This window comes from Silene latifolia, chromosome 9 (assembly GCF_048544455.1).
Source record: "Silene latifolia isolate original U9 population chromosome 9, ASM4854445v1, whole genome shotgun sequence".
Classification (NCBI taxonomy): Eukaryota; Viridiplantae; Streptophyta; class Magnoliopsida; order Caryophyllales; family Caryophyllaceae; genus Silene; species Silene latifolia.
In genome coordinates this window covers 189,382,679-189,398,944 of record NC_133534.1, presented here as the reverse complement: position 1 = coordinate 189,398,944, position 16,266 = coordinate 189,382,679, and the positions used below count along the sequence as shown (strand labels likewise).

Genomic DNA, 16,266 nt, shown 5'->3' with positions numbered 1-16,266 from the left:
CTACATCCAAATCGTAAAAAGGTGCGACAGAATGGAGCAATCCTCCGAGGAAAGTGATGGTAAATCCAAAGTCGAAAGAAAAGATTCAGTAGATGTGTAGAGTGAATCGTCTGATGCCAAAGGTGGTGCACACAAAAGCGTCTGAAAATAAGATAAAATTTCACATTCAACCTGTTCCGGTTCATGTAGCCAAATGCCAGCAGGTGTACGAAGCGAAACCATCCGCTGTTTAACAGAACGCTGTCGAACTCGATTAAAGAGAAAACGGGTTGGTAATCCATCTAACACTTCATTGCGAAGCTTCACACGTTGAGCCCAGTAGCCATGTTGCTTAGAAATGAGCTGAAGTTGATTTGACCGAATAATTTGGAAATTATCAGCCGAAGCAAGGTCCGAAATATCAGCTGCCAACAAGTCAAGATCCCTCTCAATAGATGACCAATCAATACCATAAGTAACCTGATGTCAAATAACCCATTGCAGGATAGCATACCGCACAGCACCTAATTTACGGGAAAGAACATAAGGTAAGGATCCTTTGAAAGGGGTCTGAAAAGTGCAATTAACAAGCGAGACAACTTGTGGCAAATGTAAACACCAGTTATCAATACGGTACGGGCGCTTCGAAGAATTCTGAGCATGAAACAACTGCAAGATAATTGGGGAGTGATCGGAAATGAGAATAGGTAGGTTGAGAAGAGAAGTATGCGGAAACATGTCAAACCATTCATGGGTTGCATAAGCTCTATCAAGGCGTTCCATGATACAGTTATCACCAAATTGTCCATTCATCCATGTGAAACGCGGTCCAAAAAAAGGAATATCAACCAAACCGTTTTGAAATTTCCATGTTGTGAAGTCAACTTGGCCACGTATAGAACTAGATCCACCCAATTTGTCGGTGTAAAATTCAACCTGATTAAAATCCCCAATCACAAGAAAAGGGGTACAACCCGAAATAACATTAGATATGTGATCCCATAAAGATGAACGATACTGAAAAGCAGATTCCCCATATATAAACATAATGTACATATCGTTATACACACCCTGAGGTAATCTTAAACCCAATTTACAAAAGATAAAATGTGGGTTACTACACAAGACAACAACATCAACTGAATTTTCCCAATACAAAAGAAGACCACCACTACGACCATTAGAATCCACCCCAAAGTGATTGGGAAAACCTAAATGAGCAGTCTTCATAAACGCAACATCTACAGAAGTATGAGTCTCTTGCAAAAACAAAATCAGCGGATGGAATTTAAGGACACATCTATGTAGATACGGAATTGTAGGATCATCCGCTTCACCAAAGTCCCTACAATTCCAACAAAAGGTAGTCATTGATTCCCGGGTGACGATTTAAGGTCCGCCACCTGACCTAAAAAAAACCGCCCATCTTCAACGCTGGGAGAAGACAGGAAAGGAAACAAAAACCATGTTAGTGAAGGTAAAAGAGCACTCCAAACACCACAACCTACAGACAGCTTTAAACGCTTTAAAACACCAAAATCCGGGGCAACATCCTCCAAACGCGAAAGCTTGCGTTTCAAATGCCCAGACCCATCAGCAGAAGCCACTGAATGAGGAGATTTAGACATTGTATAATTAAAACCAGGGAGACCCAGGAAATCATAAAGACACTCAGGGGGGAGTGTATGAAGTTCAAAAACAGAGGAGTCCCAAGTTAAATCCAAAAACTTGGAGCGACTCGACTTCTTAAAAGATGTTCTACTCAAGCAATTGATATCAGAAAATACCTTCCTTTTGAAGATAAATTTTAACTTCCTACCAGATGAGTCCATAGGAACTGGACTATTACCAGGCCTAGCAGAAGGACGAGCAACCAGATTATCACGAAAAAGAATTCCCACGTCAACATGTCGAGGTGGTGTAATTGGCTCAGCTAAACCCAAAGCCATAGAAGTATCCACATCCTCTTCCGGAGCCGACATTTTGAAAGCAGGGGAAACTGGAGTCGCTGATGTAGAAGCTCCCATGGGATTAGGCAGAGCACGAATCAGGGGATGAGTCTCCAAAAGAACTTCCCTGGATGCATCCTCATGAACAACAAGCTCCGGTGCTGGTGCAGAGAAAGGAGCCTCATCATCATCTCCATCATCAGAAGTGGACGAGGAGAAGGAGAAAATAGGTGAATCACCACCAGAATCCACATGGGCAGAATCTTCAGGTTCAGCAATGTCAATCCTTGACGTCAAATACTTGGCCCTTGACGGTAAACCCATAATTTCTGGAGTGTAAAATCGCGAACCAGGGGGACCATGTAGTACCAACAATCCACGGTTACTAAGCTCATCCATGCGGGCATGAATGCGACGTGCACCTTGAATTTTCCCCGACGGACAAAAGGATACACGATGACCCACCTCACCGCACGTTTTGCAGAATCTAAAAACACCCTCGTACGAAAACCCAATCCACTGGTGGTCACGATCACTAATTGAAAGATAGCAACCAGGTATCAAAGGCTTGGATATGTCAACCCAGACCTTCACACGAACAAAAGAGCGAGTTGGAGTTAAAGAGTTCACAACTTCTTCCTCACAGATGTCACCAACATGTGACAAGAGGAACGCCGCAACAGAGGAGTGCATCAAATTGAAAGGAAGATGTAAAACACGCACCCAAACCGGAACAATATGAAATAACATATTGTCCGGAAAGGAACTAGCAGAGCAGGGGCGAAGAACTAAAAGACCACCATCAATATTGACCGTTTGACGGTCTCTGAAATAGCGGTAGTCGTCCATGGAAGAGAAACTGAAAAGGTAATAAGGTTTCATAGGTCGAATGGAAATCGACCCATTTAACCTCCAGTGGATGCCAATTTGGTATAAAATACGATCAACATCCAAATATCTCTGATCGATAAAACGAGCAGTGAGAACTCGATTAAAATCAAGACCAGTGAGATCAACACTAAGGTGTGGCGGAAGTTTTATACTAACCCCTGCCCGACAAGGGGCAGTGGAGGAAGAGGAAGCAGAGAATTTATTATGTGGAGTAAACATATGAAGTGTTGATCTGAGGCAAAAAACAAACGTAGCTGTTAATTTATAACTGATAAAAGAAGAGGAAAGAAGCCGGAAAACCACGCGGCAGCTAAACGGAAAAGCAAAGGGGACACGTGTTTTGATGAGACGCCGTTAGATCGACACCTCAACCGGACAGACGAAGGTGGGCAGAAAGAAAAGATGGTGGGAGAACAGGGGTTTGGCCATTTAGATAAGAAGTTAGGTGAAAAGGAAAGGGTTTGTCGGAACAGTGTTGGCGGTGGAAAAACTTAATGGTTAAGAAACTCTCATTTTGAGAGGAAACTCCCTAGAGATAGAGAGAGAAAAGTTTATTTGTTTATCTTTTGTTCTACATTATTGATTTTAGTGTTTTCTTCTATATAGGTTTTGGACCACAAATACAATGCTTTTGTTTCTTTCGATTCTCTATTAATCTCATAGTATCTAGGTATCTAAATTGATTTTAGACCTTTCTATTTTAGACCTACTTAACCTTGTAATGCTACCAATAACCAAGGCAATATAATGTGAAAACAATTTCCTAAACCGACATGCATGTAACACCCGCCATTTTTATTGTAATGGATAATTTGTTAAAATCACTAATTTAATAATATTTACTCCGCACTTTTATTTTATTGGAACTATTTAAATCGCTAAATTAATCATTTTTGTCTTTATATTAATGAGTTTTCATTTTAGGTTTGTTGGTTTAAAATCGATTTATATTAGCCAATAAAGTAGAAAATCAGAATCTAGACGAAATTTTAGTAGAACCCAACTCACTAAGGGGGTGTTTGATTGAGGGGTTTGAAATGAATAGGAATGGATTTGGCCAAATCTAGTGTTTGGTTGGCTTGTTTTGGAATGGAGTTAGATATCGGATGATTTCTAACTCCATTCCAACCCCCTAGAATCTCATACCTAAGTCTTCACTCAAGTTTCCAACTCCATTCCCTTATAGTGTAAAAATAAACATACCAAACAAGTTTAGAGTGGTATGTGGATCTCAATCCATACCTCTATGGTATGAGATTCTAATCCATTCCATTCCACCATCTTGAACCAAACGACCCCTAAGTAATGGGTCAAGTTTAGTCTTATTGGGTCAAACTTAGAAGTCTAATTTAATGTGAAAACCCTTCATTTCTTCATCGTTCCCAAAAATCTCAGCAACTTTCTCTCACTAAAACCTCGCTAAAGCTCAAAATCAAAACCTCTTAAGATTGTCAGCAACCCTTCGTTTCTTAACAAAAATATTAAGAATTCATAATAAATATGTCCATCTTGCTTGAAAGATTAAGCAATTAAGGTTTGTTTAATCAAAAATATTAAGAATTCATAATAAAACTTAAGATAAGAAGTATCCACAAAATAGATACAAGTTGGGGATTTATACGTAACAGTAATAAATCAATGGTGAAAATCGGGAGGTTCTCAAACCTTTTAAAGATGATGAAGAGGCCACTAACTCATTATTTTTAATAGAGCATGTGGATTAATAACGTTGCTTTTGTAAAATGCTTGTATGTCGTGGACAGAGGACGGCGCATTCTTGCTGCCATGCTTGGGCTGGGAACGTGAACTCATAAGGAGTTGGCGTTGCTGCTTCCTTATTGCTTGACACGTTTAAAACGTCGCAATAAAAGACGGCCAAATTAACAATTTATATACCACTAAGCATACTAATTAACACTAATTCTAAACTAGTAAAGTAGTAAGCAAGGGATCGAACCCAAGAGAAGGGGGGTTTTGCAATAGTGAAATTAAAAGGGCAATTAGAACAATTGTGACAAAGTAACAACAAATATGTAAAAGGGGGGTTTTTGGTTTGGTTTTCAATTTTAACAAGAGCAAGACAAAATTCAAACAAGAGTATGAGGCAAGCAATCAATCAAGAGTTTTAAGATGGAAATTAATCAATTTTAAGATAGACTTAATCCGACCCAAATTTAGGCACTTTAGTTGATAAAACCACTCAATCAATCATTCTAATTAATATTATTGTCCTATTAGTGAGATTAAATCTCCAAATTCCCTTAATTAGAAGTCAATCACAAGGAAATCACACTTAATAATTGACCCAACTTATTAACTCCTCTAGTGGAAATCACACACATAGATTAATTAACAAGAAGATGAAGCAATAGGAATCTAATAGGTGGAATTACTCACAATGAAATCACAATTAATGAGCAATCACAACTTAATCTCTCTAATGTTAATTAAACCAAGAAGAAATCATATTCATTAGTCTAATAACAAGTTGTTGCAACATGGGATTACAAGGAAATCACACTTAATAAACCCAACAACATATAAATTAAGGAACTTGGAAAGATTAAGTAACAAGGAAATCACACTTAATCACCATAATCTAACAAGGATTCCAAAATTAAGCAATTAAACACAAGAGATTAAGAACAATAATAATAATTAAGAAAAGATTAAAGAGTCTTACAACCAAAGATTATGCCTTTGAGTCGGATTAAGAAAGGGAGATTAGTTCTCCATGCTTAGATCTAAATCCAATTCAAAAAGATGAAAATATTCCCAAATTACAACTTGATTAATTAAAAGTGTGCATAAGATGTTTAACCTACTTGCAAACATCCTATTTATAGTCTACCGTAACCTAATAATTATGGGCTTAACAAAGGAAAGGCCCGTAATACAAAACGCCATCAAACCCAGATTTTTCGCAGCGTGCGAGTTCTGGTGTCTGGAAACTCGCACGGTGCGAGTTTGGTCCTGGGACGTGTCTTTATTTCGTGCTTCCTTTGATCCTTTGGAAGGCTTTCTCGTGGTGTTTCTTCAAGCTTGTTCTTGGCTCTTCCTTGGACACTTCTCTCGATCTCTTGACTTCTTAATCTTCACTTGAAATCATGCTAAATGGTGAAGCACATGGAATTGGCTAAATAACGTCAAAAACCGTCACCAAATGTTACCAAATGAGCTTTAAATGATGCCAAAACTAGGTAGCAATAGGAGCTCATCAAACACCCCACACTTAGCCCTTTGCTCGTCCCGAGCAAACTAGAGTAAACCTAATCACCACCTAGGCCAAGAAGTATGGGCACTCCTAATTCCCCTCTCTTCATCTCGCTCTCCCTACTTATATCATCCCTCGACTAAGCACATGGTCACTTTTGTTTATAGCTTCAACAAGTGAGTAAGTGACCCAAATTCCACCAATACGAACCTCTCTTCTCTCACTCCCCCTCCTTATGTCATCCCTCTTCTATGATGATCCTAAGTCCACCAAATCATCCTTTCATCCTTTCCCAAAACTCATCACATCCTCCTTATTACTCCCCCTTATCACTCTACTTGGTTCATACAAGGCTACCATGGTCATCAAAGCCTCTCCTAACCTATCAATTTGGCAACCTCAAACACCTCCATTCTTCAACACTTCTACAACAACTTAACGACTCAACACTCAACAACCAAACACAACCAAACCAACAATGCATAAGATAAGCCAACACAATCCCAACAACAAGTATGCCAAGCACTAGTAACAAAGTAAGCTTCCGAACCCCCCTCCTAGCCTTGGCACACTACTATCCTACCCTTCCGGCCTTCTAGAGCTCCGCCACTTATGTCACCAACTCCAAATGGAAGTAGTCGTGAATGTGACATGATTTCAAGGTTTCAAAGAGGTCACAAGATTTTTCAATTTTTTTTTTCTACTTCTCTCATTTTGCCTAAACCGCCCTTTCGGGTTTTCGGTTTAGCTCTTTTCCTCACCTCTACTCTCGTGGCTCGCACTCTTTTTTTCATTTTGCCCGGAGCGCCCTTTCGGGTTTTCACTCCGGCCTCGGCCACTTTCCCATTTTTGCCTAGGATGCCCTTTCGGGTTTTCATCCTAGCCGGGGTTTATTTTTTATTTTTTCTTTTCTTTCTTTTTTTTCTTTTTTTTTTTTTTGAAATGAAATACAATGCATGGAATTGAATATATTACAATATATACATGATATCAACTCATGCCCACCCCACACTTAAATCTTCACTTTGCCCCTAAAGTGTGAGGTGAACACCCTAAACTCACTCAAGAGTGTGAGCTTGAGGCACCCCCATGTTCCGGAGGTCCTCCTCTTCTTCTTGTTTCTCTTCTTCTTCTAAACCTAGCCATTTCGGCTCTTGTTTCCTCAACCTTAGTCTCATTGTACCCTTGGTATTGGGTGGGGAATTGATGCATGAATTGAGCATTCATCGCGGCCACCATATTAAAAGTTGCGTTTAAAGTATAACGCATCTCTTCCAAATCCTCTTGATAGTGGTGGTAGCGGTTTTCGGTGATTCCCCACCGAGCATTCTCCGTTAGTTGCATTTGAGAGAGGGTAGAATCAAGGTTGGTGACACGGTTGGTGATGTTGGTTTGCCATGTGTGGAAGGCCGGGTAGTTGAATTGAGGGTCCGAAAAAGGATATTGTTGTTGTTGTTGTTGTGGCATTTAGGGTGTAGTGAAGTGGGGCTCATCATACGGGGCATTAGGCATGGGTTCATCAAATGGTGCATCATTATGAGGCATGTCACCAAAAGTCAAAGCCCCCCCCCCACTTGCGGTTGCTCTCCTCCCTCATCCTCTTCCGGCTCAACTACTTGGGCTCTATTAACCCAAAGGTACACAAAGGCATCGCCGGGAGGCATGTAGAAATCTTGTGCACTCCCCCAACCCAAGGGTGAGTTAGGGGGACGGGGTAGGTACATGTAATGCTTGAAGTTTTGCCCACCCATGCACCAAATGACCAAGGGGGTAATTTTGTCAACCACCTCAATCATGTGTGCGTGCTTCAAGTAATGGAGGTCCATGCGACCACTACCATCAAGTTCATAAGCATTGGGTGGAAATGGTACACCCGTCTTTTGCACAATCAATTCGATCATGCCCCCAATAAAAATGGTCCCTTTTGGATTCTTTTGTAGTTCAAGGCAACCACTCACAAATAAGTCCACCCAATCCGGTACTCCCCTCCCTTCCGGGGTCATCGACCATAGACATTGAATTTGTTGATATTGCATTTTTGTTGGTTCGGTCATGACCAAGAAGTTGGTGTTTATATGACGGCTTAGGAGGCGCAAGACCGGGTTGGGGATGGTGGTATTCTTTGAGTTTCCATGACGCACATCTCTCGTAATATCATTCCAAAAGGCACTCATCAATTTTTTGTCAAGGTTTTCTTTGATGGGGGCTTTGGTGATATGTAGGGCCTCTCGTACCTCATCATATGTCAAGGTATGGGTAAGGCGGCATGCCCGAAATTTGATCCCCGGGATCTTGTCCCTTCCCAATTTCACTTTTTCCAACGAAGATAGAAAGTCAAAAGTAACACCCCTTCGGGTGTATGCGGCCATGTTAGTGTAGGCCTCAAGTCCGACTTTTTCCAAGAGCATTCGGGTCAAGTCAAGCATTCCCAATTTTGAAAGAACGTTTTTGTCCAAGAATTTGGTTTGTGCCACGGTTGACACCGAAGCAAACTTCTTCCAATTTGAGAGGGCCTTGTCTCGGAGGCCCTCCTTACCCGAGTATTCATTTTCATCATAATCCGAGGCTCCCTTGGGTCCTTTTGAGGAAAAAGCCTCGGTAGCTTTACCGTTGCCCATTGTAGAACAATTAACTTTCAGAAAACACAATTTTTTTGGAAACGGCATGAGTTGGTATCCTATCACTAAAACACACATTAAACCGTTCCAACATGCCAAAAACATTAATGAAAATGCAAATGATTTAATTTATAATGCAAGAATTAAAGGATGCAATTAATTTAAATATGAAAAATGCAATAAAGACAATGCAATGCGGAATTTAAATATGCAAGGGAAAGAAATATTTACAAACTTTTGCCGTTTATTTAACGTCGATGGCTCGACAAAGTTGCATCTTCATTAATTTGAGTAAATTGGATTAACAAGGTGGAGTGTTTCCACTTCACCCACTTCAATTCCTTCATGATAATGCTTAAGCCTTTGCCCATTCACTTTCAAAACTTTCCCGGATTTCAAGCATTTGATTTCAATTGCTCCATATGGGAAAACACGTACCACTTCATATGGTCCCATCCACCTAGACCTCAATTTCCCGGAGAAAAGTCTAAGCCGATTTTGAAAGAGTAAGACTTTCTCTCCCACTTGAAACACTCTTCTTGAAATCATATTATCGTGCCATGCTCTTGTTCTTGCCTTGTAAATGGAAGCATTCTCATAAGCATCATTCCGAATTTCTTCCAATTCTTGAAGTTGAAGTTTCCTATGAAGGCCCACTTCATTCATTTGCAAGTTGAACGACTTGACCGCCCAATAAGCTCGATGCTCAACCTCCATGGGTAGATGACACGGTTTCCCAAAAAGTAAGCGGTAAGGTGACATCCCGATTGGCGTTTTGTAAGCCGTGCGATAGGCCCACAAGGCATCATCCAACCTCAAGCTCCAATCCTTGCGGTCGGGATTCACCGTATTCTTAAGGATAGCCTTAATCTCCCTATTAGAAACCTCGACTTGACCGTTGGTTTGGGGGGTGATAGGCGGTTGATACTTTATGAAGTAACCCATACTTTTTGAGAAGAGCTCCAATGGCTTTGTTGCAAAAGTGAGTGCCACGGTCGCTTATCAAGGCTTTTGGGAAACCAAACCGAGAAAAGATGTTGGTTTTGATGAATTCCCCAACTACCTTTGCATCATCGGTCTTGGTGGCTTTAGCCTCCACCCACTTGGAGATATAGTCCACCGCCAAAAGTATATAAACATTGCCACAAGATGCGGGAAATGGTCCCATAAAGTCAATACCCCACACATCAAATATTTCACAATAGATCATGGGGGGTTTGTGGCATTTCTCCTCTTTTTGAAATGTTGCCAACTCTTTGGCATCTATCACATGTCTTCACCATAGCATGAGCATCTCGGAATAATGTGGGCCAAAAGAAACCGCTTTCCAAGGCTTTTCTAGCCGTTTTCTTGGCTCCGAAATGCCCACCGCAAGCATACTCGTGACAAAATTTAAGAATTGGAAGGATTTCGGTATCCGGGACACATCTCCTAATAACTTGATCGGCACAAAATTTCCAAAGGTATGGGTCATCCCACACATAGTACTTAGCATCACACTTGATCTTGTCCCGTTGAGAGCGAGAAAGACCCTTTGGAAACTCTTGTAAGACCAAAAAGTTGACTATATGGGCGTACCATGGTTCAATGGAGGACAATGCTAGGAGTGTATCATCCGGAAAGGAAGCTTGTATTGGTGATTCCAAGACTTCTTGATGTTGGAGTTAGTGTCCTCCACAATAGTGCGTTAACATAATAAATCTCATTAATGGAATATCATCAGATATTTAATTATTTGATCCTCGTCAGTTGATTAACGTAAATCGATAACGGTTGGCTGACTAGAGTTTGACGTTATTGTCGTGAGACGGCGGTGATCAACTGACCCCTTTCGGTCACACCTAAAGGAACGAACCCCAATTGATAACTAATTAATTGTATGAGATACAATTTATTTAGTCCCTTGATTTATAGACTAAGAGGTTAGTCGATTATTTTTAGAGAGATTTCGGGTTGCGAACTCGAGGAGCGGCAGTTATTATTTAATTATGCGATAATTAAATAATAAGTTTTGGGAAACGGGTTTTAGTTAATTAACTGTTAATTTACTAAAATTGTACTAATTGATTAATGTGATTAATATTAGTACGTAAATAATATGTGTAGTGGTACACGTATATTTACGGAGTGAATTGGACGAATTAATTATGGAAGTATTTAAACATGATACGATGTTTAAAATAAAAATTACACGGATTTGTGCGACAAATATAAGAACCAACATGGACCCGTATATGGTCAAGTGGACCGTGTAAAATAAGTGTAGTGGATGATTAGTCACATAATCATTTTACCTTATTTAGTATACTACCATAATTTATCTTATACAAGATTTTGCATGTGATGTAAGATAAAAATATAAGACAAAATTGTCCACTACCACACTCCACCCACCCGCCACTTTCCCCCTATATACTCCATAAATTGTTCACATTTTTACTCTACCTTACTTCAACACTCTACATACTTGCATGTGAACATTATTTCTCCATCTCTCTATAATAATAATCATCTCTACTAAGCTTGTTAGTAAGAACATAAATAATATTACTAAGACTAGTTAGTAATACTACTAATAATAATCAAGGGTAAAATATTAAGAAGTTCTAGTTCATACTTGTTATTATTTTTTGGGTTAGTTCTTGGGTGCAACAAGAAGGAGATCTTCTATTTTGAAGATTTGCAAGAAGGATCTTCCATTGGTATAAGCTCAAGAACAAGCTAGTAAGGTGAACTAGTTTGTGCCCTTTTTACCATAAAATCAATGTAAGGAAATTGTTTTTCCTTAAACTTTCATTTTCATGCTTTTATATTTGCATGCATGTTACATAGATCACCTAAATGATAAATTATGAGATAATTTAATTTTTATTAGAGAGTCTAATATGGATCTATGATCTTTCAAGTGGTATCAGAGCTTGGCTTGTAATTTGCATGTTGATTGTAAGCATTTTAATGAATTATGAGATAATTTATAAAAACTCAAAAATTGTGTTAGAAGAGGTTTTAGCACGAAATTTTTGGGGCATGCATACCTATTGATCTTAAAAGGTTTGTGGTTAAGTTTGGTGATTTTTGAAGTTATTTTGCTATTTTTAATGATTTTTGGTAGAAAACCGAGTCAAAATGCCGTATTTAAGTTAAAAATTTGACTAAAACTAGTTAAAAGTTGATTCGGTGCATTGAGTTTTTATGGTATTTCATGCATGTTTTCTACTGATTGTATGCAAAAGGTTGAAGGTTGGTTCGAATTTTTGCATGTTTGTTGATTTTATGAGATAAAAGTTGATAAAAGTCAAATTAATTAATAATAAATTCGAAACTTTTGATTCTGCCCATGATAAATTTATGTACATTTAAGAATATTATTTAAATGTCAAAAGTGATTTTGCATGTGTGTTTTCACTTTGTTTTGATGTTTATTGATTTTAGTGGTTAAAAACCGATAAATATCGATCTTTTTCTTCACAAAATTTATCCGGAATTTTTGGGCAATTTTTCTGAAATTTTGGTGTTCTTGGGAGTGTTCCAGAATACTAAAAATTTTTGTTTCAATTTTTTGGATAATGTTTCAATTATTTTGGATTTTTACTTAAATATTATGATTTTATCGATTAAAGTAGCAAATTATCACCAAATCAAACTAATAATTTATCATAAAATTAGTGAGGACTAATTTTGAAGTTCAAAACAGTTTGGACAATTAGTTTGGACTTAAATGAGATTTAAGAGTTAAATATTGATTTTTACATGTTAAAAATCGATTAAATCCACAAAAACCGAGATGGATACCAATGAATGATAGATAGGGCGATTTTTGCATCATTTTTACAGCATTTTAAGCATATTTATTTAAGTTCAATGAATGATTGTCATTTATTTAAAGTATTTATCTTATTGTACCTAGTATGGCCTAGTTAATTTTAATCGTTATTACCCGAAATGAATGAGAATATCGATTTGTTTGTAATTAAATACGATCTCGTACCGGCGTTTCCAAAAGACGGATTACAACGAGACGGAGTCTATTTTTGGAAGGTGTTCCAAATCCCACAAGGAAGAGCCACTTATGGAATGAAGAGGCAAGGGACCAAGGAGTTGGTTTCCGAAATGTAATAGACTAGTTTTTATTAACTAGGTGGCCATACTAGGATTTATTCATATGCTTACATGTTTGCTTGTTTTATTTTTGCGCATGCCAAAATCGTCATTCACATGCATTTTATTTTCGCGGTTGTCAATTCACGTCATTTACATTTACCGAATTAATTCACTTATAAGGAATTTATGACTAAATTGACAAGATCTCTCACGTAACTTAAATTGAGATTAGCCTTACCAATTAGTAACACCTATGAATCTCTTGTTCATTAGAGCCACGCTCGCCCAAGCGGGGTGTTCTCCTTTTACCTTGGGTAAGTAGGGTGGTAAACGGTTATCACACGTTAAAATTGGTTGGACTCAACGGGATATAAGACGGTCTTGTGTTCCGGGGCTAGTAGATGGATTTAAGGAAATTTGTCGACCAAGAGTTCTAGAGGTAGAATTAGTCAACGTGACTTACCGAATTTACACAATTATGGGATGTTTCGCTCAAGCGATGCTCATTTTTGTTTAATATTTGGGTCTTGGAATCATTTATATAATTTAGTGGGAGATCTTTATATAAATGTTAAAACTTGTTGAACATGTTTTTCACAAGTATTTTTAAAACATTGAATGTTAATTTTTCCTATTTTTCGTTCTTTTTCATTAATGAATTTACTATGACATCGCGCACTTCATCCTCCTTTCATCCTCTATTTATTTTTATAATCGTTTCGTTCTTTCATTGGAAGCGGTTTCTTTGAAGGAATTCGGTAGCAATGATTGGTAACATGATTTACTAATTCACCTACATAAGCTTACAACAATTATTGCGATTATTATACAACTTAACATCCATACATATTTAAAAAGGGGTTTTCATGTTGCAAACTCATATTACGAGTTTAAAAAGAAGTCACATTTTATCAAGAGAGTCTTGATTTCGGAAGTGACACCTCCGTCATGAAGATGACATATTAGTTTTTAATTACTCAAGAGTAATTCAAAAGTTTGCGAAAAGAGTTTTCAAAAACACAAATAATACTCCAATATAATACCGTCAAATGGCTCAATTCAATAAAAGCCAAATCGATTGTTTATGCGCTAAAGAATTTAGGCATATGATAACAATTGAACGGTTAGGTAGTCCAATTTCGCAAGAAGTAGTTGAGATTTTGCCACATGTTTCACTCACTTTATAGTAATTCACTCTTACTAAGTGTATAAAATATCACAAATGACATGAAGAGAGGTCTTCATGAGATTCATTTTTGCTTGATTGAAGCAAAGAGAAATGTGAAAGTGAGTGGGAGTTAAGAAGTAGTAACCCTAGATGTATGCGATAGGACAAAGTTGAAAGAGACATCTACTCAATGGATAGGCTAGTTCCACTATCTTAATATGAGATACCAAGTATGGATCATTTCTTTGTAAAGAAGTTTACATGAATTGATAAAACGTAAGACGTCTAGCATAGGACATTTTTGTATCGAAATGGTGCTAGATTAGCAATGATTTCGATGGGGACAAATGTACCTAAATTTGGTTTTAAAAGAATGTAATCATCTATGTTTATACATAGAAGACATCACTTATGTGATTTAAAACAAAATGTTGTACCTACTCCTATGATAACTTGGTGGTTGGTTTAGACCACTTAAACTAGAGGAATTTTACATTCTTCACGAAAACTAAATGTTATACTATCTTGTAGATTTTAAAGTCTCTATTCCGGTGAACCCAATTGATCAAACCTCAAGTAAATTCGTTTCAAACGAGTAAACGAAAAGCACATTGAACAACCATTTGATTGTGAGTCTTATGGTATGTGTGCATGTATTATGTTTTCTTTTGTAGAAAAGAAACGCAATAGTGAGGTGATTGACCATATACATACGGATGTGTAAGGCCGATAGTTGGTAATATACATGCTTGGTTACTTTTACCGTATTGTTAAGTGTATATGAAAACCTCGTATCTATTTAATAAGACATAAAAGTGATTTTTGAAACGTGAAATATTTTCAAAATGAAGTAGTAAACCAAAAACACGACAAGATCAAGATGTTGATCGGAAGTTTCAAAGTAATGAATTTGAAGGTCAAATGGGTAATATCAAGTAATGACCTTGATGATCACTAAGAAGATTGTGAACCAGTTCACATAAACCTTCTCCTTGGGACACCATAGTGTATGGTGTAGTCAAGTATATAAACCGAACTCTATGAGATATAGTTTGAAGTTTTTCGCAATTTTTGCAAGCTATTTTTCACTAAAAGTTTAAAACCCGACTATAATAGCCTTAATGACTCCATATGAGATATGGGTAGGGAGGTTCCCTAACTTATCATTATTATACATTTGGGACCATAAATATTTATGTTCAGAACCAATTTATGTATTTGTGAGGGTTATCCAAAATTGAACCACTTGGTTTTTACTCCTCCAAAACGAGAACAAAGAGTTTGTGGCTCGTAATGCTGTCTTTCTAGAAAGATTTTCAATTTTCTGGAAGACAGAGTGGGATAAATTTTGAACTTGCGGAAGTCCAAGACCCACAAACTGAGTACAATGCAAGAAGACGTTATTTATTGAGGCTCAGTGGTAAGTACAATACAAGAAGACGTTCTTTATTATGGCTCAGTGGTTATAAGGAGATAATTTTGCGATAATATTGCGTTACTTTTCAAAAGTGACGAATCTTAAACCCACATCAAAGGCTTTTCTATAGTATGAAATCTATGTGATGGCGTGTCACCATGCAATTCGAGTTGATCTCCTTGCACACGATGCGATAAGGAAGGAAACACGAGATGTTTTCGAGACTTGATTTAAGGTGAATACTTTGGTTGGTTACCTTGATCTTGTCATAAAGGTTACATAAGATGTTTAAAATTTGAGCTTGTTATAGAGAATTTGTGACAACTCAAATGCCTTTATCAATTCGTATGTTCTTAGCAATATAGCTTCTCATGAGGATGAGATTCGGCAAATAAATAATGAAACTTTATCCTTGGGAGAAGTTTTGTTGATGTTGTCAATGCTAAGTGATCTATATACGCCAAAGAGTTGGAACTTTGGGTTCAATCATATAGTCTATTAAAATGGTATTACTCGAGTGTCGAGGTACCATGATGATACATGGAGTTTAGTGGGAGCTAATGTAAGTTTCTTAGTCTAAATATGTGCTTGACATATTAGTGACTAGAAATGTAGCTAAGGTGATGTTTCTTAGTCTAAATATGTGTTTGACATATTAGTGATTAGAAATATTCTCGGGTGAATACTTGAGAGTAGCATGGCGCATCTTAAATATCCAGATCTAATGAGATAGATCTCCATAGATATTAGCATTATAGTCAAGAGACTTATGTGATAAATTTCTTGACTCGTTCAAGTTGTTGAACAATTAATATGATCTCTTGTGCTTCCGCTGCAGGATCTATTAAATATGCTAAAAGTTGCTCTCGTCGGGCCTTATCATATAGTGAATATGAGAAGTCATTACCAATCATTTCCTAATGAGTGTC

The 16,266-nt window shown here is 37.6% G+C and overlaps 2 protein-coding genes across 2 annotated transcripts; both read right to left on the bottom strand.

Moving 5' to 3' along the window:
• Positions 1–1,350, bottom strand: LOC141602021 (uncharacterized). The gene is made up of 2 exons (XM_074422331.1): positions 568–1,350; positions 1–459 (listed from the first exon to the last, which is right to left on the bottom strand). Exons 1-2 carry the CDS (start codon positions 1,348–1,350, stop codon positions 1–3), a joined length of 1,242 nt encoding a protein of 413 aa, XP_074278432.1.
• Positions 1,351–8,933: 7,583 nt separating this feature from the next.
• Positions 8,934–9,596, bottom strand: LOC141602020 (uncharacterized). The gene has a single exon (XM_074422330.1). It carries the CDS (start codon positions 9,594–9,596, stop codon positions 8,934–8,936), a length of 663 nt encoding a protein of 220 aa, XP_074278431.1.
• Between the last annotated feature and the right edge of the window lie 6,670 nt (positions 9,597–16,266).

Bases quoted from the DNA above. Each gene is read 5' to 3' on its own strand.
- LOC141602020 (XM_074422330.1), bottom strand. From the start codon at position 9,596: ATGGGTTACTTCATAAAGTATCAACCGCCTATCACCCCCCAAACCAAC.
- LOC141602021 (XM_074422331.1), bottom strand. From the start codon at position 1,350: ATGACTACCTTTTGTTGGAATTGTAGGGACTTTGGTGAAGCGGATGAT. The intron at 460-567 runs GTTAATTGCACT...ATTTGACATCAG, and splicing joins TGCCACAAGTTGTCTCGCTT to GTTACTTATGGTATTGATTG.